The following is a 23,658-nucleotide window of genomic DNA, read 5'->3' as shown; positions in this document are numbered from 1 at the left end:
AGCAGCAGACCATATATTAAATTAACATCCAAACTGTGGAACAATGTTAATGAGTCAAGTTAATGGGTCAAGAGGACAGACTCTCCTGTTGTTCACCCTTAGACACAAATACTTTGTTCCAACCGTTTTTGTCTCAGTATGTCCTCACTATAAGCACGTTTGTTAATTTCATGATATTCTATTGATTACAGAAGTAGCAGAAACACAATAAAACAATTATTATCGACATGATTGACATATTGGGCCATTGCTTGCTAAACTGAACTGTTAGTTGTTGATGAACAAGTTGATGAACAATTTGAGATGTTAAAATGTACAACTTCTCACCAGTGATATAGATAATTGTATCTATCACAAAGATACATCTACCTTATCAGTTTGTGGTTTCCATCAAGGTGCCATAACGAGTTTGGTCCAGGAACACGGTATGACCTTCTATGTAGCCTCTGCGACATGGCTCTGAGGGCAGCCGCCCTCGGGTTAACACGAATCATGCTGTCCCTCACTCTGCGTCTCTGCACCCGAATACCACATCGGTATCAAACATACCATCACTACTGTTTGAAGCTGGTGTACAAAACCGAAAGTAAAAGATGCAAACCTCTTTTGGCTCCCAAACGGCTCTTTAAAAAAAATTGGTTTAGAATTCTTTCAAGTCAAACAGTTTGCGATAGTTTGACTATGATTGGTGTTAAAACACTTCTAATTAAATTATTAAATGAAATCGTACTCTACCTTAACCACAATGTATTTAAAAATGCATTGGTTTGTTATGAAAAAGAATGCTATTAAAAATGTCAATTTAAAGTATAACTTTTTTAATGTATACAAACAAAGTGCATATAAATGTAACAATTCAAAACTAATATAATCTGAACAACATAATTATAGAATATTGCACCATATCAAAGAAAAATAAATAACCATTTGCAAAACTGCAGCATCACACTTAAAACATTGAACTGGTCCCTCTTTTCTCTCTATTCTTACTTGCCATGTTATAACCAGCAGCACACATACATATTTTGCTTTTATGAGAGATTTTCATTTAGAAATGCAAGCTGCATCACTTTCGAGGGGCTGATGCGGTTTCTTCTCTCAGTAATTGTTTGGAGTCGCCACTATTCAGAGTCTCCCTGTCATGACTTTAGTAAGCCGTGGGTAGACGGAGGCCTTGTTCTTCCACCAACTCAGGGGATCTGCAGATCTTTGGAGGAGGGGTTCCATTATGGCATCTGTTGAGGGATTTCTTCGTGCTGCATCCCCAGTTGCTCTCTCGTCAAACAGCATCCAAACAGCAGACGTTTATGGTCCTACTGCTGGTGCTTCTGCTCCATATGATCCCTCTTCTTCCTGTTGCCCTGGTGCCTGAGCCAGCTGACTGAGGGGGCTTACTCTCCCTGCTACTGAGGTTATTCTTTGAAGAGCCTCATCAATTGCTTTGGCATCACTGAAGGCTAACTTCTTAAACCTGGGGTCAAGTGCAGCGGTTTCTGATAGCACGTGATTATATTCCATTCTGTGGAACTTTTTGCCCATTGATGAATGTAGGGTGTCCATCAACTCTGTCACATGTCCTGTGGTTACCTCTCATTCCCCATTGGTCAGAGAATCAACAGGTGCATTGACAATGGCCAGGGTAGAGATGATGGCATCCTTTGACTAAAGAAACCTCATCAACATATAAAATGTTGAATTCTACCTTGTAGTGCAGTCTTGTTTAGGCCTCAGCTCAGACATCGCTATCTGGCGTTGTGTAGACTTTAGTTTTTCAGCACCTACTGTGCTCCTGTGGAAGTATTCCACAGCTGCTTTCACATTGTCCACAGTGGGCTTCATCACCTTCAGAGCATATCTTACAATCAGGTTGATTGTGTGGGCAAGACATGGATGATGGGTGCATTTGAAAATGTTTATGGCTTTGGTTATGTTAGCTGCATTGTCGCTAACACAACAGACCACTTTCCATCTACTTGCCATTCTCTGGCCACTCTCAACAGTTCCTCTGCCAAGTTCTCTGAGGTGTGTCTGTCGCTGAACTCAAAGCAGTCCAGAAGACAGCTAGGCATCGAAAAATCTTCAATGAAGTGACATGTAACCGACATGTAAGAAGTGGTTACCCTTGATGTCCAGCAGTCAGTGGTAAGGCAAACTGCAGTAGCTTTTTGGACTCTTTCCCGCACTGAAGCCTCTGTGCTCTCTTACAGTTGTGGAATAAGTGATTTTGAAAGGGGTTTCCTGCTTGGAATTGTGTACATTGGATTTAGACTATTGCTATAATTTCTAAAACTGTACTCCACGATTGAAAATGGCTGGAAATCGGTGGCAATCAATTTAGCCAATGCAATGTCAATTTGGTCATGTTTTGCTACAGACATAGACTTTGGCATAAACTGGTTCATAGAAGACTGTCTGCTGTGGGTCGCGGAGTAGGCCTATTTGACTGAGTGGATAAATCTCCACGTGTGGAGGTGCTGGCTACACCACTATCACTAGCAGTCCCGCTAGTTTCTCGAAGCTCCGCTACAGCTAGCTTCACAGTTGGGTGCAGAGTTCGCATATGCCGGTGTAGGTTGTGCGTAGAACCGGCTTCAAATGAGATTTTGTTTTGGCAAATTCTACACTGTGCTCTTACATTGTCTACATTATTAAAATGCATCCAAATGCTTCTGTGCTTCCAACTAATTTTCCAGCTGTTGTTTTCACAGCTGTCGTTCCTCTCTCTCCTCGGCAGCTAAGTGTGTGACTGTGAGTGAGTTGGCTCGGCCCTCCCTCACGCATCTTTGGTTCATTGGTTGACATTGTGTGTCTGATTGACAGGAACAACAGATGAGACTGTTAGTCTGAGCAGACAGTCAGATCGAATGTGTGTGCGCTTGAGCATTTAGGCCTATATTATTTTATTGATTTTTTTTCCTTCTTTGAATGAGTTAATTCTATTCAATTAAATCTTTTGATTATTCATATCTTAATTTTTTTTTTATAAATAGATTTGGCTCTTCTGATATGCGAGCTTCTCCCAACATTCACCTACAAGAGCCAACTCTTAGAGCCGAGGAGAGAGAGGAACGACCCATCACTAATACATTTGATACCAGTTGGTATTGAACGCCCTCACCTTTTCACCCTTCTTCATGAAACTGATCTCAGGCAGAATTCAACCCTTGCTTTTAATTCACACCTTTTCCGTGTATCCCAGAGAATGAAAGGGGTTCTTCAACAAAATGTCCACAACATTTTCTGCAGTGTTGGCCATTCTACCATTCTGGCGGAGAAAACTGCACTTTGGCGCTAATAGCTAACAGTTAGCTAGCTACTGAAGTTAGTAAGGCAAATGAAAAAAATTGCACTAACTGGACACAAAAATAAAGTTCTAAACCCAAGAAAACAATGTATAATATACTTCCTCCATCTCCTGTAATTTGAAAAAACGAATTTGAATTTAATAATGTCCCAAAAATGCTTAACTATCACTCTTCACTCTTAATCTCTATCTAACAATGTCACCAAGCTTCTCAACACATAGAACCCCCATAATGCTGTGGCACAATCCCAATACAACACACTAGGTTCCTTCTCTGATCCTACATCTATGACTGGATGGACAACATGTCAGTTCATACTGCAAAATCTTAGATTGGTTGGAGGACGCCCTCCGGAAGTGGTCATAATTACCATGTATGTCTATGGAAGGGGGTGAGTCCTACCAGCCTCCTAGGTTTTTTATCGAAGTCCTCTAATCAGCCTCCACTGGTCCAGATTGTTATTGTGGGTACAACATTACCAACACTTTTCCTAATGAAGCCTATAATGTATATTCCTCAATGTTCATGGATGAGTCCTGGGTGGATGAACCAAGGACAATGTCAATCATTGTTACATTTAATAATAGTCAATCCACCCCAAACAACTTATTCCTATTTTTAACAGTGTTAAAGTGTTAAATAACACTAATATGTGAAAACAATATTTTATGTGGACAAATGTTTCCTTTTGTTCTTACAACAAGGTTGGTAGCAACATGTGAACATCTACCTCAGCTCAAGTCGACTACAAAACCCTGAATGCAATGCTCTCTCTTTGGGCTGGCTGGCTAGCTAGCTAGGTAGCTAGCATAGTAGCTACACAAAAAACTACCAACCTCAATATCAGGATGAAGTAGTTAATTAGCTGTAAAATCGCCTGAACAAACTCCACTATCAATTTAGGAGTCTATCTCAAAGAGTACAACTTGCAGTTCCTATCTGCCCAAAGCTAGTGCAGAGCACGTTGCTTATGGCAACAACTAACTTTTCCCACGTTTGTGACTAACTTTTCCCACAGACACACGTGAGCATTGCGAGATGGTACTTGAAGGAGAAACTAAGTTGAATATGTCATGATGTTGGCCTGATGCGGGAGGTTTATGACCCCCATAAATACCTTTCCCCCTTTTCCTCTCTCTACTCTACCGATGTCATTTTAGTAAAGCCTTTGTTAACATTGAGAGAGAGTCTGGTGACATCAAAAGATGGGAAACGGAACCATATTTCGGTAATCCAACCAGTTGAAAATATGCGTTGGGACTTAATGAATATGATATCAATTCAGTTGGCGTCTCAGACATGATTACTGATGATAGAACGACATAAACTGTATCTTGGAAAGTCTACACATTCTAGTTATCAGATTCACATGGAATTGTTGTGCAATTTAAAAAGTTTAAATGTCAAACTATTTGTGAAAAGATTAAATGTAATTTTAGCTCCTAAATGAGAAAATTGGTTTTCATGAGTGAACTATGCTCAACTCAGTGCCCCCGCCCATGTGAACAGATACTGGTTGTAAACTATGAAACACGGCCCTCTCTCCCAATCCTATATAAATCCAGTTAAGCAAACACCTTGAGGATGGATCCTAAACAACATTTGCCGTGTTTCTGTTGATATTATGGAGCTAATTTTGAAAAAAGTTTGGCGTTGTAGTGGTATTATTTTCCGGTCGATTTCTCAGCCAAGCATGACGAACAAACGGGAGCAATTTCGCCTACAAAAATAATATTTTGGGAAAAAAGGAACATTTGCTATCTAACTGGGAGTCTCCTGAGTGAAAGCATCCGAAGTTCTTCAAAGGTAAATGATTTAATTTGGTTGCTTTTCCTATTTTCGTGAAAATGTTGCCTGCTGCCAGCAGAGCCTAGCATAGCATTATGCCATGATAAACTTACACAAATGCTTGTCTAGCATTGGCTGTAACGCATATTTTGAAAATCTGAGATGACAGTGTTGTTAACAAAAGGCTAAGCTTGTGTTTGAATATATTTCATTCATTTCATTTGCGATTTTCATGAATAGGAAAAGTTTCTAGGGGTATTTATGTCCGCTGTGTTATGCTAATTCGTTTGAAGCTATGATTACTATCCCGGTTCCGGGATTGCTAGTCGCAAGAAGTATATAAGCCCCTTTCTGTTCCGAGGACGTTAGGGCGACGGTCCTATGTTAAAAGGGCTCAGATAATTACCTAACGAAATTAGCATCGAATTTCAACGTGAAGATGATGGTCAACACACCGAAAGGATGAATTTAGACTATACCAGCCAGAATATAGCATGAGCTTAAAAGTATGGCAACTTGGTATGAACTTTGAACTCTTATTCACTCCAGAGGTGATACCTTCCAGCCGTTGAGTTAGCAGCAGTCGCTGTAAACGTGGGTTAGGAAAGGACGGACGACGTATCCAATCTAACACACACAACGATACTATAACGTATCCAGTTTACCACCAGATATATTCTTAAGAGGACCAGAGATCCATGCTGGACCAACCCTCCTTCTATTGACGACCAATCTACCGAAGTGCAGCTCAGTGTAAATATTTATTGCATTCTCCTTTTTTAAATGGTCGGTTATTTAGAATGCATAAGATACTGTATTAACGATAGCATTGCTGCCTACGGCCCGATAGACACAAAACCTTTTTTGTTCCTCAGTCTTCCCGATCTTACACTCAAACCCAACCCCCCTTTCTTTGTGTAACCAGCTGTCATGTCTGTTCCGTCCGCTAGTGACGTTTTCCTTTATGACCTAATTTGTAATAAATGTATGATCCATTCTGTGTAGATGTAATTCTGTGTGATTATTTAGGTATTTAGTAAATAAATAATTAAACCAAATTTTGTATTGCTGATTCAAGTTGTTAGCCAGGGTTCGTGAAGCTAACAAAGAATTTACAACTTTCAGATGAGACTAAATAAGGTGACGATTAAATATTGACTACTATTGATGTAAAAGATTACTAGGCCTTTAAGAGTTTATTCAGAAGATAACAGCTCTATAAACATTCTTTCGTGGTGCCTCGACTTTCTAGTTAATTACATTTACCTTATTAGCTTAATCAGGTAATATTAATTACAGAAAAATTATTTTATAGAATAGCATGTCATATCACTTAATCTGGCACAGCCAAAGACACAACAAATAATTTGGTGAACTGTTTAGATTGTGCACATCTAAGCAAAATATATACTTTGTCATGATGATTTAAACAGATGGATGTGTTCTAGTATGCCCGCACCATCTATTGGCTGATTTGGCTATCTGGAGTGCAGGTAATTGTTTTTAAAAGCCTCCTAACTCACATAAGTCTGTCAAACATGTCCAATCACCATCCAGTTGTCCATGTTTCATAAGCCAATCATGTATATCTTCCCCTTCTTTGAAAGAAGGACACATCCAGTAGCATTGAAAAGATGGAGGGGTGCAAGTCTATTGGTTGACTCAGCGAACCACCTTGAAAAAAAGAGAGACATCCAGTTAGTGCAGGATCAAGACAGAACCAACCAACTTTCCCCTGGACTATCATCAATTCATACCACAAGGTAAAATGAAAAACACAAGTTCCAGCTATGGAAACAGCTTACAGTCTGGTCATGCATACTATACGATGCAACCAAGAGTTTTTACATCATGCACAATGTAAAAACTCTGTTGGTTGCATCAAAGCTGCCTATATACCTATGTATTTGTTTATGAATGAATATCAGTCATTCGATGATGTAGCCCAGGTATTCCCAAACTGGGGTACACGCAATGCCGTCTGGGGTACGTCAAATAAAAATGTGATTTAAAAATAAAATAATAATCTTCTCACTTTCAAACAGTCAATTTATATTTCCCAACGGCGCTATACATTTGGGTGAAGTTTTTTCTCGCCTGAGTAGCCTCTTTTCACTGCCAAAAATAAAATGAAACCATCTAGTGTTCAGCAAAATAACAACATAATGTCAAATACAGGTAGCCTAGTCAAATAATTAACATCCAATCTCATTAACCATTACTCTCTCGCAGGAATTCCACTATAGCCAAACGTTGTTGCTGCTCATGTTGTTATCTGTACCGATGATGCAAAAGCCATGAAAGGGAGACATATTGGAGTAGTAATGCGCTTGCAAGCAGTTGCTCATGACATTACTCGGGTACACTGTAGCATCCACTGAGAGGCTCTTGCTGCCAAGGGAATGCCTGACAGCTTGAAAGAGGTTTTGGACACTACAGTGAAAATGGTTAATGGTCATAAACATTGATAAAAGATACAAGTGTTAAACATACGAATACAGATAAACTTCTCCTTAATGCAACCGCTGTGTCAGATTTCAAAAAGGCTTTACGGCGAAAGCACACTTATGTGATTATGTTAGGTCAGCGCCTAGACACAGAAACCCATATAGCCATTTTCTAACCAAGGAGAGTGTCACAAAAGTCAGAGGTAGCATTAAAATTAATCACTTACCTTTGATGATCTTCATCTGGTGGCACTCCCAGGTCTCCATGTTAGACATCAAATGTTTGTTTGTTCGATAAAGCTCCTCTTTATGTCCAAATACCTCCATTTTGTTGGTGCATTTAGTTCAGAAATCCAAAGGCACAATGCGCGCTCTCAACACCAAGATGGAAAGTAAAAAAAAGTAAAATAAAATATAGTAGAAATATGTCAAACAATGTTTAAAATCAATAATCAGGTTGTTTTTGTCAAAAATAATCAATAATATTTAAACCGGACAAAATCTTTGTCAATGGAAAAGGTCAACAAGAAATGCGCGCTCCCGATCACGTGCTTGGTTCATGTCTGGAAATTTCCACTGTCCTCTCATTGAAAGCGGTATAGCTCCCTCATTTTTCAGAGTAAAAGCCTGAAATAATGCCAGAAGACTGGACACATGTTGAGGAAGCCATAGAGATCGGGTCCTGAACTGGGTCCTAAGTCTTTGTATGGTGGATAGGCTTTCAATGGAAAAACAGCCTTTTAAAATAATAGTACTTCCTGGTTGGATTTTCCTCAGGTTTTCGTCTGCCATATCAGTTCTGTTATACTCATATACATTACTTGAACAGTTTTGGAAACTTTAGAGTGTTTTCTATCCAAATATACTAATTATATGGATTTTCCTCAGGTTTTCGTCTGCCATATCAGTTCTGTTATACTCACATACATTACTTGAACAGTTTTGGAAACTTTAGAGTGTTTTCTGTCCAAATATACTAATTATATGGATTTTCCTCAGGTTTTCATCTGCCATATCAGTTCTGTTATACTCACATACATTACTTGAACAGTTTTGGAAACTCCAAATATACTAATTATATCCTAGCTTATGAGCCTGAGTAGCAGGCAGTTTAATTTGGGCACGCTTTTCATCCAAAATTCCAAATGCTGCCCCCTACCCTAGTGATGTTAACTTTGTTAAAGCAAGGCCCCTGACCTCTCATGTATGTTCTGCACAATGCAATGATATGGGCAGCAACCATGTTACACTTTTACAACATACAGAAGTGCGCTGGTTATTTAAGGGGCAAAGTATAGACATGTTTTTTTAATTGTGAGAGGAGCTTAAAGTTTTCTTTACTGACCATAATTTTCACTTGTCTGACTGCTTGCATGATGATGAGTTTCTCACACCACTGGCCTATCTGGGTGATGTTTTTTCTCGCCTGAATAATCTGAATCTAGGATTACAGGGACTCTCCGCAACTATATTCAATGTGCGGGACAAAATTGAGACTATGATTAAGAAGTTGGAGCTCTTCTTTGTCTGCATTAACAAGGACAACACACAGGTCTTTCCATCATTGTATGATTTTTTTGTGTGTAAATGAACTCATGTTTACAGACAATGTCAACTGTGATATAGCGAAGCACCTGAGTGAGTTGGGTGCGCAATTACGCAGCTACTTTCCCGAAACGGATGACACAAACAACTGGATTCGTTATCCCTTTCATGCCCTGCCTCCAGTCCACTTACCGATATCTAAACAAGAGACTCATCGTAATTGCAACACGCATTTCTGTAAAAATTGAATTTAATCAGAAGCCACTGCCAGATTTCTTATCATTAACCTGTGGTGAGTTATTCACAATTTTCGATGAACAAATAAGGTTTTATATGTAAGATGGTTAAATAAAGAGCAAAATGATGTATTATTATTATTATCTTATTATTTGTGCCCTGGTCCTATAAGTGCTCTTTGTCACTTCCCATGAGTCAGGTTGTGACAAAAACTCACACTCATTCTTATGTTTAATAAATGTATCGTATGTGTCAGGCCGGGCGCAGTGCACACTGACCAGGTCGCCAGGTGTACAGTTAGATGTGCATTGTGTCAAGAAGCAGTGCGGCTTGGTTGGGTTTATGAGGATGCATGGCTCTCGACCTGTGTGTGTGTGTGTGTGTGTGTGTGTGTGTGTGTGTGTGTGTGTGTGTGTGTGTGTGTGTGTGTGTGTATAATATTTCAATTGTGGAGGTTAGTCATAAAACTCACAGTACTATCAAACAGAAGATATCAAATACACTGCACACCACAATAGCATTAAATCAAAGGAACACAAATCAGAAAGAGCTGATGTGAAAAATATCAACAGCATTTAATCACCAAATATCATATATAAACATTTAGAGATAATCTTTTTTCATGTAGCAGACAAAATGTTGTACAAAGTTGGCCTTCTTCCATTGACTGCTTTGAGTCATCTGTACAAAACACGAGGTGACATGGACGACTGCGCACAAGGAGAGGAAACGCTGTCCCAAGCAAACAACAACAATAGCAGCAAACCAAACCAAAAGTACAGAAAGACATTAAACGTTCATATTATTTCATAGTCTAATAAATAAAACGATAGGAAAGCTGTTACGGGCTTTTTTGAATAAACTGAAGTTAAAATGCCCATCCCCATATTTTTCAAAAACATTCAACGTTCTTTAAATTTTGCACGAAACAAACTGCCCACTGAGTTCATTCTCACAATCAATGCTTTTACCTAATTTATAACAGGTAATATGAAGCATACTCAAAGGTCAATCAGAGGTCATCGACCAAAACCCCCACATGCCTATCAGATTCTCACAACACTCATAGTGTAAGGTAACTCTGGTCCAGAACATTGTTTGGCTGCGATCTCAAAGCTGAATGACGCCCTGGACCAGAGTTAAGTGTAAGGTGGCACCCATTGAGAAATCCTCACGGAGTGGGAGAGTGCTTAGGCTACTCACGTTCACCTGTAAAGAAATGTCAAATACTTTTTATTACTAGTTTATACATCAATCTGGAAATGTTCCATAAAATCATGCAATAAGTATATCAAAAATTAAACGTACCAAACTAAAACACTGACTTCAGAGTTAATAGCACACTGTATAAAGAGCAATAGTTCTCCTATAATGTGGACAGAGTTGTTTTCAATATTTAATTCCCCCAAATCAATCATGAAAAGCCCAGATAAAATGCTTGTCTTTAAAATGCCCATGGTCTGGGATGGGTACTGGGTTGAGGTGTGCAGCTTCGATGTATACAATTTTTGTTTGTTAATTTACTTTTGTAAACACATTCTTTAAGAGACAATTATTTTTATGTTTTGTACAATCAGGTTTTTGTCTAGTCTGTCTTGAATAATATATAAATAATAATAAAAAACATGGTCCAAACTGAGTGTTCTTCAGTCTATTTAACAAAGGCTCTACATGAGCCTGTGAGAATTGCAGAAAAAAAGTTCAACTGTACTACTGCTAATACTGTATTCTAACAGTCATTGTAATTGAGTGACTCGTCATATCTGATTGGCTGATGGCAAGTCACTTCCTGGATGTCTCATGTATACAGTGAGGTCAGTAGGAAAGGTGAGCTGGTATCTGGTATTCCTACAGAGAGTATGGAAATTCCCGTGGGTTGGAGGTCGCCCCCATAGAATTAGGAATTAGAATACTAGAATGGGTTAAAGGTCAGCCATTTTGGTTAGGGAGTTGGATAACTATGGTTTGCCAGTGCTGTGATAAGATATTGTGTAAAATAATGGATTTGTAAAATGTATCTGCACTGTATATTTGTTAGCTAGCTATCCAAACAGCTTTACTGCCAATATTCCATTCAAACAATGTAGTCAATCCACAGCCATTCACTGGCCGAAATCAGTAGATGATAGGACTTAGACAAGTTGTAAATGCAACAAGTACTTATATTGTATCATATAATAGCACTCTCAGATTTCCAAGAAAGCAAACATTTTGACCTTTATGGTCTGGTTACATATATGTTTGTGGCTATTTATACAGAAAAGGTGCATAAAACCCATATAAACTGTTTTTATGTTTATATAACATATTTGGTTGAAAATAATTATATTACACAATTTCTGATACATCACATGCCTTTGTTTTAATTTCATGCATAAGTAAAATCAGGATTATGCCTTTCATTCCATTTAGACTGGTTTGGATTTCTCCCTGACCAATATGGCAGCCATTTTCACTCCATTCTGGAACTTTGAGGGTTAATGACCTAACCGCCCTCTAGTAATTTAATAGGATCTCTATGGTCCCCCCACCCTCCCCAGATACGATATGAACATGTCATAAGCCATGTAAAAAAAAATATGATTTACAGGAAATTTGCTGTAAAACTGCAACATTATCTCTCAGCCTCATGCCAAAATGTATAGAATAACAGGAAATTTGCTTTAAAAATGCAAAATTCTCTCAGCCTCATGGCAAAATGTGTAGAATTGCATGAGATACTGCGGTACACCACTGAACTACAGGGTAGAGGGAGATGACACTGAGCACTGGGGAAGCAGGCTATCTAGGCTGTCCTTTATCCATGATCAGCTCTTGGTCACACGGTTGACTGCACCTTTTCACAAACAGACTGGAGCAGGCTGAACGATGGCTGTGCCTCTGTGTCCATGGGGAAATTACAAGGGAAAGTACTGTAACTGGGCGCTGTTTCAATTGTGCTGTATCCCTAATACCTTGCAGTCTGAAATGTAATCCTAAACTACACCTATCTCCCTTCACCTCACACAGTCCACCTTAACATTTCCCATGGCCCACAAAATCCATTGAGGGCTGTCCTTTCAGTCAGTACTGTCCATAGAGTCGAGTGTGCCTTTCTCCAGGGCTGGAGCAGAAGTGTCTACTGTCCAGATCTGAGATCTAAAGACCCGCTCATCCAATAGGAGTGCACCAAGGCACTGCTGGGTGGAACACCAGGCATGACATGAAAGAAAAAACATTTTACAAATATTTCATCAAAAAAAGTGTGTCAAAAATATTACTCCTTTTTCTATAACCCAAATGTGTTTCTTCATAAATGCTTCTAGGGGCTATAAAGCTCTGTTTGGACTAGAAGGGAATATCAACAAAGGGAATCGGAGAGTGGCATCATCAAATGTTTACACTGAAAGCTGCCCATACATAAGCTACATTCTCCAGAAGTTAGCATACACAAATGCATGAGCTTTTCAGATCACATAGACAAATCATTGCACAAGATGCAAGGTAAAGCTTCAGTAGGTCATCTTCAACCATCCAAATGGAGTATAACTTAAATGGAGTATAACATTTGACATATAGGCTATGCATGTTTGTTCATACATCTAATTCAATACATGTATTGTTCATATATATATATATATATATATATATATATATATATATATATATATATACACACCTAATCATTCCAGAGTTTTCCTTTATTTTTACTATTCTTTACATTGTAGAATAATAGTAAGACATCAAAACTATGAATTAACACATATGGAGACATGTAGTAACCAAAAAGTGTTAAACAAAAGTTTGGACACACCTAATCATTCCAGAGTTTTCCTTTATTTTTACTATTCTTTACATTGTAGAATAATAGTGAAGACATCAAAACTATGAATTAACACATATGGAGACATGTAGTAACCAAAAAAGTGTTAAACAAATCAAAATAGATTTTATATTTGAGATTCTTCAAAGTAGCCACCTTTTGCCTCGAAGACAGCTTTGCACACTCTGGAATGCAATACCCTGGAATGCAAAGCTGTCATCAAGGCAAAGGGTGGCTACTTTATTCTTCAATGTAGAAAATAGTAAAAATAAAGAAAAACCCTGGAATGAGTAGGTGTGTCAACTTTTGACTGGTACTGTGTGTATATATATATATATATATATATATATATATATATATATATATATATATATATATATATATATATATATATATATATATATGAACAAAAATACATCTTTGGAATATATTTTACGTATTTTTTTATTTATATATTTATATATATATTTACTATGTTCATCTAAAATTCACAAAAACAAAATGTACTGTATCAGTTGATAGCAACGGTCCACTGTACTTTTGTTACAAAGTTGTTGTTTTTTTAAATCTCTCAATCACTTCTTATTTGGCTTTTGGAAGCACTTTTAGAACATATTTAGCATTGATGCTAACTAACATCTAAGTCAATAAAATATTTGTCATAACATCCCTTTGTCACACATTCAAATGAAGTGATTTTTTTAAAGGATATGGATGATTAAAAAAATGTTCCATATCTCACACTTGGGGCAATTTACTGTCATCAAAATAAGAGAAACTCTCTTCTTTTCAAGTGGCCTGTCATATGAGAACATGCAATGGCAATGCAGAGAGAGAGAGATGAAGGGAAATTACACTAGAGAAAGGGAGAGGAAAGAGGAAGTTGGAATTATGAGATTTTTTTTTTTTTGGCAGAGGTCAATCCCCGACCAGAAGTAGATAAAGAAATGTTGAAGATCAAAGGGAAGAGTAAGAGAATGGATGTCAGGAGATAGTGGATGATGACTGTGGTAATGGTCTAGTCCAGGTGTCAGAGAGAGAGAAGAGTCAGGATCAGCTGGATAGAGAAAAGGATTCCTATTGAAGATTGTAGGGAATGGCCTCTCCCACACTCCGATGTGTTCTCCTAGAAGAGAGAAATAAAGAGAAGACGCAGACTGAGAGGACTAGAGAACAACCACCTATATAATAAATATCAAATAATATATCAAATAATAACAATAGGAAGTGATGCACAAGAGACCACAGTTGTGTCCCAAATGGCACCCTATTCCCTTTACAGGGCACTACTTTTGACCAGGGCCCATAGGACTCTGGTCAAAAGTAGTGCATTACTGTATATAAGGAAAAGAGTGCCAAGTGGGGGACACAGTATGTCTGGGGTACTAGAGAACTCCTTACCCAGATGTTGTAGTCCCAGCATTCGGTCGGGCCTCTCCGGTAGCGTGCAGAGTTCAACACCTCACAGGGATCCTCCTCCTGGACTGTTGGCCTGGGTTAAGGTCAGAGGGTCAACAAGGAAATGCAGTGACACTTTGGGCCTATATAGAGTCTTCTATATGGATACGATAACACCCAGTGATTCACTTATTTACAAAATGTAGGCTACAGCTAGCTATATTATCTAATAAGTCAATGCATTAGGTTTTTGTAACATGTAGGAGATCATGCCCTAGTTTGTGGACAGCCTTTCTTCAGATTTGTAGATGTTGCAGTCCTGGTGACCAAATGAAGGATACACTCCGTTTTGACCTGGGTCAGTCTCTCAATCTCACAGGAGCTACAGGGCAGTGTCTCAGCCACCACAAACAACAGGTTGGTGTTCTCTATCCTCTTAGCATGAAATAACCTACAACAGAGGAAAAGAGGTCACGTATTTGTACAAACATACACACACACACACACGCATAAAACATGCTTGAGTACACACACCTGGAGCAGTTCCCACAGTCCTGCAGCACATTGTATGAGTTGGTGGTGTTGGTGAAGTAGAACTGGCTTTGGATGGTCACACAGCTGCTCTCCTTCTGGTCAAACCCATCTGCCAGAACATCACCTGCAACAAAGGAGGAATGAAACACCCAGAAATGTTTTTTGTTTGTTTAGGGTATCACAACACTTTATTTGACAGTTGTGAAATGAGAGGGGGATACAGGCACGTGGGAGAAACAGTGGGAAAGGTGGACGCGGGGATTGAACCTTTGTCTACAGTGGGGAGCCAGCTTCATACATGTGACATGTACTGGGAGTGTTCATGTGTATATGTAAAAACACAGTGAGCTCCATTTCCAACAAGACAGCCCTGGCAATGTGCTGTCCCGTGTACACCAACTACTTTCCCATAGCATATGGAAACATATTCCCCTAACATGTCAGCTTTGGAGAAAGGCACACATACAGCACAATAATAAGAAATGTGCACCAACCTGTGTAGAGCCAACTGTTGTAGGCCAGTCCATAGAGCAGCTGCTGGACTACAGACCTGATACAGATGAATCAGGTAACAACACACAGTGAGAGGGAAGCTGAGCCATAGGGTAATATCACAGTAATAGACAGGACATCTCTCTGACCTAAACCTGACTTGATACCCCTAAACCCTGTCTGGGGGGGGGGTTCTACTACCAAGCATAATTTTGCTATCTAACTTTGATATATTTTTTTTAAGTGTCCCAAAAATATCTGAAATAAATATTTGATGAAAAAAATAGTTGGCCCTACTGCCATTGGCCCATCAAACGCATTGAATAACAGATTCACTACATGGAACAACAGTTGGTCCCCTCATATTTCCTCTCATGAATCTACACACAATACTCCGTAATGACAAAGCAAAAAAAAAAATCTACATTTTAGCAAATTTGTTAAAAATAAAAAACTGAAATCATATTTACATAAGTATTCCAGACCCTTTACTCAGTACTTTGTTGAAGCACCTTTGGCAGCGATTACAGCCTCGAGTCTTCTTGAGTATGACGCTACAAGCTTGGCACACCTGTTTTTGGAGAGTTTCTCCCATTCTTCTCTGTAGATGCTCTCAAGCTCTGTCAGGTTGGATGGGGGTGTGTCGCTGCACAGCTATTTTCAGGTCTCTCCAGAAATGTTCAACCGGGTTCATGTCCGGGCTCTGGCTGGGCCACTCAAGGACATTAAGAGACTTGCCCCGAAGCCACTCATGCGTTGTCTTGGCTGTGTGCTTAGGGTTGTTTTCCTTTTGGAAGGTGAACCTTCGCCCCAGTCTAAGCGGTCTGGAGCAGGTTTTAAAACCTCTTGCTGTCCAAACATTTCAAACAACTTTCCTAATCCAACTTTAGGGATTTATTACCCTGTTGAATGTAGGGGGCAGTATTTTGATTTTTGGATGAAAAAACGTACCCAAATGAAACGGCCTATTTCTCATGCCCAGAATCTAGAATATGTATATAATTGTCAGATTAGGATAGAAAACACTCTAAAGTTTCCAAAACTGTCAAAATATTGTCTGTGAGTATAACAGAACTGATATTGCAGGCGAAAACCTGAGGAAAATCCAACTAAGAAGTGCCATTTTTCCTGAAAGCTCTCTGTTCCATTCTATGCCTTCCCTCCTTTATAGGGATATCAACCAAATTCCTTTTCCTATGGCTTCCTCAATGGTGTGAACAGTCTTTAGACATAGTTTCAGGCTTTTATTTTAAAATATGAGCGAGAAAGATCAGATCGCGTCAGAGGATGGCAGGGTGCCAGCAGCGTTTTTCATACGCAACAGAAGAAGCTACAGTCCGGTTGACATATTATCGATTATTTATTAAATAAAACAACTTGAGGATTGATTATAAAAACGTTTGACATGTTTCTCACAAACTTTACGGATACTATTTGGAATTTTCGTCTGCCCCGCTGTGACCGCTCGAGCCTGTGGATTTCTGAAAATAACGCACCAACCAAATGGAGATATTTTGGATATAAAAATAATCTTTATGGAACAAAAGGAACATTTAATGTGTAACTGGGAGTCTCGTGAGTGCAAACATCTGAAGATCACCAAAGGTAAGCGATTCATTTTATTGCTTTTCTGACTTCTGTGACCAATCTACTTTGCTGCTAGGTGTATGTAATTTTTTGTCTAGTGAGAGAGATGTTCTTACATAAATGCTTGGTTGTCACGTTCTGACCTTAGTTCCTTTGTTTTGTCTTTTGTTTTAGTATGGTCAGGGCGTGAATTGGGTGGGTTGTCTATGTTAGTTTTTCTATTTCTGTGTTTGGCCTGTGTTTGGTTTGTGTTTGGCGTGTGCATAGCCTGGTACGGTACATCCCAGCTCCTCGTATCTGCCGGGCTAGAGTGGGCATCGAGCCAGGTGCCATGAAGCCGGCTCAGCGCATCTGGTCTCCAGTGCGTCTCTTCGGGCCGGTGTACATGGCACCAGCCCTGCGCATGGTGTCCCCGGTTCGCCAGCACAGCCCAATGCGGGTTATTCCACCTCGCCGCACTGGCCTGGCTACGGGGAGCATTCAACCAGATAGGGTTGGGCAGGCTCGGTGCTCGAGACCTCCTATGCACCTTCATGGTCCGGTCTATCCGGTGCCACCTCCACGTACCAGCCCTCCGGTGGCAGCCCCCGGCACCAGGCTGTCTCTCCGTCTTCTGCCTACAGGTGCTCCCACCTGTCCAGCGCTGCCAGAGCCTTTCTCCTCTCCAGCGCTGCCAGAGTCTCCCGTCTGTCCTGAGCTGCCAGAGACTCCCGTCTGTCCTGAGCTGCCAGAGTCTCCCGTCTGTCCTGAGCTGCCAGAGTCTCCCATCTGTCCTGAGCTGCCAGAGTCTCCCGTCTGTCCTGAGCTGCCAGAGTCTCCCATCTGTCCTGAGCTGCCAGAGCCGCCAGTCTGTCCTGAGCCGTCAGTCAGCCAGGAGCTGCCAGAGCCATCAGTCAGGCAGGAGCTGCCAGAGCCGTCAACCAGCCAGGAGCTGCCAGAGCCGTCAGTCAGCCAGGAGCTGCCAGAGCTGCCTGTCACGCCGGTAATGCCAGAATCGCCCTTCACTCCGGAGCTGCCGGAGTCTCCCGCCTGTCCGGAGCCGCCGGAGTTACCCGCCTGTCCGGCGCTGCCGGAGTCGTCCTTCACTCCGGCACTGCCGGAATCTCCCATCCATTCGGGACCCATGGCTAGGGTCCCCAGTCGGATGTCGGCGGCGAGGGTCGCTGCTCGTAAGAGGCCACGGGGGCGGTTGAGGAGGCAGACAAAAACTGTGGTGAAGTGGGGTCCACGTCCCGCACCAGAGCCGCCACCGCGGACAGACACCCACACAGACCCTCGCCTATAGGTTGGGTTGTTAGTTTTTCTATGATTTTCTATTTCTGTGTTTGGCCTGATATGGTTCTAAATCAGAGGCAGCTGTCAATCGTTGTCCCTGATTGAGAACCATATTTAGGTAGCCTGTTTACCTTTGTGTTTTGTGGGTGGTTATTTTCCGTCTTTGTGTGTCTGCACCAGACAGAACTGTTTCGGTTTTCACTTTGGTTTTTTTGTATTTTGAAGTGTTCTTTTTTCATTAAATAAGATGAACACTTACCACGCTGCGCTTTGGTCCTCTCCTCCTTCCACCTACGACGAGAATCGTTACATTGGTATGCTTTCTCCGAAAAGCTATTTTGAAATCTGAAACGCCAGGTGGATAAACAACAAACTAAGCTGTGTTTTGCTATATTGCACTGGTGATTTCATGAAAATTAAATATTTTTAGTAATTTAATTTGAATTTGGTGCTTTACAATTCTGCAGAAGTTGACGGAAATTATCCCGCTAAAGGGATAGGTTCACCAAGAGGATCTCTCTGTACTGTGCTCTGTTCATCTTTCCCTCGATCCTGACTAGTCTCCCCACAGCATGATGCTGCTACCACGTTTCTCCATAGGGATGGTGCCAGGTATCCTCTAGACGTGACGCTTGGCATACAGGCCAAAGAGTTCAATCTTGGTTTCATCAGAACAGAGAATCTTGTTTCTCATTGTCATAGTCCTTCAGGTGCCTTTTGGCAAACTCCAAGCGGGCTGTCATGTGCCTTTTACTGAGGGGTGGCTTCCGTCTGACCACTCTACCATAAAGGCCTGATTGGTAGAGTGCTGCAGAGATGGTTATCCTTCTGGAAGGTTCTCCCATCTCCACAGAGTAACTCTGGAGCTCTGTTAGGGTGACCATCAGGTTCTTGGTCACCTCCCTGACCAAGCCCTTCTCCCCCGATTGCTCAGTTTGGACAGGCGGCCAGCTTGGAAGACTCTTGCCTCAGCACAATCCTGTCTCAAGCTCTACATACAATTCCTTCGACCCCATGGCTTGGTTTTTGCTCTGATATGCACTGCCAACTGTGAGACCTTACATAGACAGGTGTGTGCCTTTCCAAATCATGATCAATCAATTGAACTTACCACAGGTGGACTCCAATCAACTTGTAGCAACATCTCAAGGATGATCAATGAAAACAGGATGCAACTGAGCTCAATTTCGAGGCCTATAGCAAAGGGTCTGAATACTTATCTAAATGAGGTATTTCTGTTCTTTATTGTTCATAAATGTGCACTTTTTATTTCTTTTTTCGGCTTTGTCATTATGGCATATTGTGTGTAGATTGATATCCATTTTAGAATAAGGGTGTAACATAACAAAATGTGGAAAAAGGGAAAGTGTCTGAATACTTTCCGAATGCACTGTATACTTCCATTCATTTTTTCAACTGGTACTGGGAGACCTTCAACAAGTCTTGTGAGGCCTATAGGCATCCTAGAGCAAAACAACCGACATGTACGTGTTCGTTAGTCTCACCTTTCCACAGAGGCTTCATATTAGTGTGTAGCTCAAACTGTTCGGACACTACAGCCAAAAGTTAGCAGATCAGCTGTACTGACTTTAGACAAGTCCCAAGACGCTTGTGAGAGGAGAACACCATCATCGTGTTCTTGAGAGTCTCATCTTCCCATAGAGGGGTCATAATAGTTTGTACACTACAGACGATTCTGTGAGAAGACCGATTTTTGTGGTGTCTCATGGTCTGATAAACACCGCTCTAGCTCTGTCACCTTTCACCGCAGATGCGGAAGTGCGAAATAGGCAGATGCGGTGGATTGAGACGCATCCAATGCCAAAAACATATCTCTAGCTTAAACTGACAGATTCTTATGGGGATTTTTTTATTAGCCTAATGAGATTTCTGCGGGGGCAATCAACAACAACGTTTTGGGAAACAGCTGAGGGATGGAGCTGGAGAAATCTAACTACTCTCAAATTCAAACACAGAGCTATGGATGCAAGGACTGACCCTGCATTAGATCAAAATTATATTCCTATTTTGAAGTTACACAGTACTTGTTTATTCATTATATTGTTAAACAAGGTTTTATTTTGGGTTGTGATGGAGTAAGAAAGTTGAACTATTTCTAAGTTATATTCTCCAAGAATCTATGGCTGTATCATTCCAAAAATGTATGTACTAATCCCAGATTATCCCTTTAAAGGGTTACGTTTCATACAACTTGTTCTTTAGGTCATGTGATCTGTGCTAAAATAGAGATAGTCTCACCATGCTGCCGCCGATGTCCACCAGGCCAGACTGAGCATGTCTGCGATGGAGGGCTAGACACAACACATTGGGAACCAGGAGGACAGGAGAAGAAAAGAGAACACAAGGAGAAGCCATTACTCACTGAAAGATTTAGAATAAGTAAGTCCCAAACGCTGTTCCCTATAGTGCACTACTTTCGACCAGAGCCTTATGAGGTTGAAGTTGATAGCCCCTTCCAGAAACAACCTTTAGCCCCTCTACACTCTTAGAAAAAAAGGTGCTATCTAGAACCGAAAGGGGTTCTTTGGCTGTACCCATAGGAGAACCCTTTGAAGAACCCTTTTTGGTTCCAAGTACAACCGTTTTGGGTTCCATTTACAGAGCCTCCGGAAAGTATTCAGACCCATTGAATTCTTTCACAGCCTTAATCTAAAATTCTAAAAAACTATTTAATACGTTTAGAATAAGGCTGTAACCTAACAAAATGTGGAAAAAGGCAACGGGTCTGAATACTTTCCGACGGCACTGTGGAACCCTTTCTGTAGAGGGATCTACATGGAACCCAAAACGGTTCTACCTGGAACCAAAAATAGTTATTGTATGGGGCCAGCCGAAGAACCCTTTTGGAACCCTTTTTTCTAAGAGTTTCCCACTAAGGGACTTGTGTAGATCTGAGGGCATAAACAATGTTGTGGTAGCTGCATCTTTGATAGGCTACGTGGAATAGTTAGTCGTTTTCTCTGGGCCTGTATCCACCCGTAAAACGTCTCAGAGTAAGAGTGCAGATCTAGGATCAGAACCCCCTGGAAAATGCAAAACTGATCCTAGATCAGCACTCCTATTCTGAAACACTTCACAAATATGGACCCTGGAGATTAAATAAGGTAAGTAAGGTAAGGTAAGACTGCCCTGGTCCTTGAACTCTCACCACAAAGATGCCCCTGGGTGCTGCCCCTGTGTGGCTGCTGCTGACTGGCTCACATGCTGACTGGTACTGAAAGGACTGCCGGCGGGCATAGATGGAGTTGTTATACAGCGCGTGCATAAGATAGGGGTCCACATCACCAAAGAAAAGGCCCACCTAGAACAGAAAGATACTGGGATAACTGACAGGCAGGTAGAAAAGATCTTTGTCAGACCTCCATATCTTTAATACACAGATCTATCATTCAATATATTTGATAACAATCCGTCTGTATTATTTGCACACTGAGCTATAGCAAAAAACAAGGGTAAGGCTTTGTGACTGGTCTGCACCTATTAAAACTAATGGGAGTCAAATAATACAGACTAAATGTTATAATTGTAACATACAGCTTTCAAAGAATCTCTCAATATCTTCGATAATCAACTTTATTGTGCTATTTGACCATTTATTTGACCATTGTGTAAGTTGACATGGTTGGTACCTACTGACGTTTACCCTCCATACCTTTTTCCAGTGATCCCTCTGGTTGGACATCACCAGGAAGCCACCATCGTCAATCAGATAGCAGAGTAAGTCCTAGAGACAGGGAATTGTATTGGATTATTATATCACTACTGACAGGCACATACAGACAGACTCTCACACTTGCTCTTATTCTCTCTGTCACACAGACCAGCACTGGACACACACACAAACAAATCATGCCATAATTCCCCAGACGCTTGGTTGACATGAACTAGTCAAACTGTATGTGTGTAGGTTGTGTCTGGTTGGGTACTGTGACAGCAGTTTGTACAATTTTGGTATTTGGTATTTTTATTAGGAACCCCATTAGCTGTTGCAAAAGCAGCAGCTACTCTTCCTGGGCTAGGGCTATGTGAAAGGAGATGAATTCTTACATCAGTGTTGACTTCGCAGTCCATCTCACAACTTCTGGATGGCCCACACTGTACAAAGGAAGTCAGAGTCACCATAACATAATAACGTTAGACTGGATCTGTTCAAGTCACTTGACAGCAGTCACATAGAGGACTGATCATTTTTTACCCAGCCTTTCATACTGTACCTTTTGCGAGCCCTGACGACTGTCAGACACGTTGCTGGCCAAGATCTTGAACTTGTCTACCCATGCTTCCAAGTCTAGCTTCACCCCCACCACTGGTCATCAGGAGAGTTCAAACAAAACCATGAGACCAGAGCATGAAAGATAGAGATAACAGAAGAGTAAGAGAGAGCCCATTAAAGGAGGAGGCCTTGCTCTGCTCCCGTTGCCAGTGAAGTGTGGACAAATTCATTGTTTTATTGAAAGCGTACAGCCAAATTAGTTATTTTTGTCAAAAGTACTATCGGTTTTGAGTCCGGATATGTGTACTTTTCCACCCAAAACACTTGTGATGAATTAAAAACATTATTTTATGTAGCCAACTGCCACAGCAGTGGAGATGGGTAACAACTGTGCATGTGCATTCTCAGGGAATCCCTGCTGCTTCGAAACGTTCTGATATGCCCTAAATAAATGTCTGAGAAGTGAAGATAGCGTTACACATTAGTTATAGAAGAGTAAATAACACCCTACAAATATGTCTGACGACAAAATACTTGTGAGTGGTGAAGAAAACTACTGGAGGTAGTTTCTTCTTCGCCCGCTTTGAGCGCAGCTCGCTCCTGAAGGACTGTGGGCTCTTGTTCTCCGTGGCCGATGTGAGCAAGACATTTAAGCGTGTTAACCCTCGCAAGGCTGCCGGCCCTGAAGGAATCTCTAGCCACGTCCTCAGAGCATACACAGACCAGCTGGCTGGAGTGTATACGGACATATTCAATCACTCCCTATCCCAGTCCGCTGTCCCCACTTGCTTCAAGATGTCCACCATTGTTCCTGTACCAAAGAAGGCAAAGGTAACTGAACGAAATGGCTATTGTCCCGTGGCACTTACTTCTGTCATCATGAAGTGCTTTGAGAGGCTAGTTAAAGATCATATCACCTCTACCTTACCTGACACTCTAGACCCACTTCAATTTGCTTACTGCCCAAATAGATCCACAGACGATGCAATCGCTATCTCACTGCACACTGCCCTA

At 40.9% G+C, this 23,658-nt stretch overlaps 1 protein-coding gene across 2 annotated transcripts in view; it reads right to left on the bottom strand.

Annotated features, from left to right (window-relative positions):
* Positions 1-13,463: 13,463 nt before the first annotated feature.
* The window catches only part of cacna2d2b (calcium channel, voltage-dependent, alpha 2/delta subunit 2b), a 90,091-nt gene continuing 79,896 nt past the window's right edge, over positions 13,464-23,658 (bottom strand). For both annotated transcript variants that reach the window (XM_042299991.1, XM_024373643.2), the window contains exons 29-38: positions 22,646-22,737; positions 22,479-22,526; positions 22,084-22,155; positions 21,580-21,732; positions 20,670-20,722; positions 15,551-15,606; positions 15,057-15,180; positions 14,864-14,973; positions 14,526-14,608; positions 13,464-14,250 (exon numbers count right to left, since the gene is read on the bottom strand). In XM_042299991.1, the coding sequence (XP_042155925.1) occupies positions 14,155-14,250; positions 14,526-14,608; positions 14,864-14,973; positions 15,057-15,180; positions 15,551-15,606; positions 20,670-20,722; positions 21,580-21,732; positions 22,084-22,155; positions 22,479-22,526; positions 22,646-22,737 (887 nt within the window). In that variant the 3' untranslated portion in view covers positions 13,464-14,154. The remainder of the gene's footprint in view (positions 14,251-14,525; positions 14,609-14,863; positions 14,974-15,056; positions 15,181-15,550; positions 15,607-20,669; positions 20,723-21,579; positions 21,733-22,083; positions 22,156-22,478; positions 22,527-22,645; positions 22,738-23,658) is intronic.

This window comes from Oncorhynchus tshawytscha, linkage group LG02 (assembly GCF_018296145.1).
Source record: "Oncorhynchus tshawytscha isolate Ot180627B linkage group LG02, Otsh_v2.0, whole genome shotgun sequence".
Classification (NCBI taxonomy): domain Eukaryota; kingdom Metazoa; phylum Chordata; class Actinopteri; order Salmoniformes; family Salmonidae; genus Oncorhynchus; species Oncorhynchus tshawytscha.
This window is presented reverse-complemented; position numbering and strand designations above follow the sequence as displayed.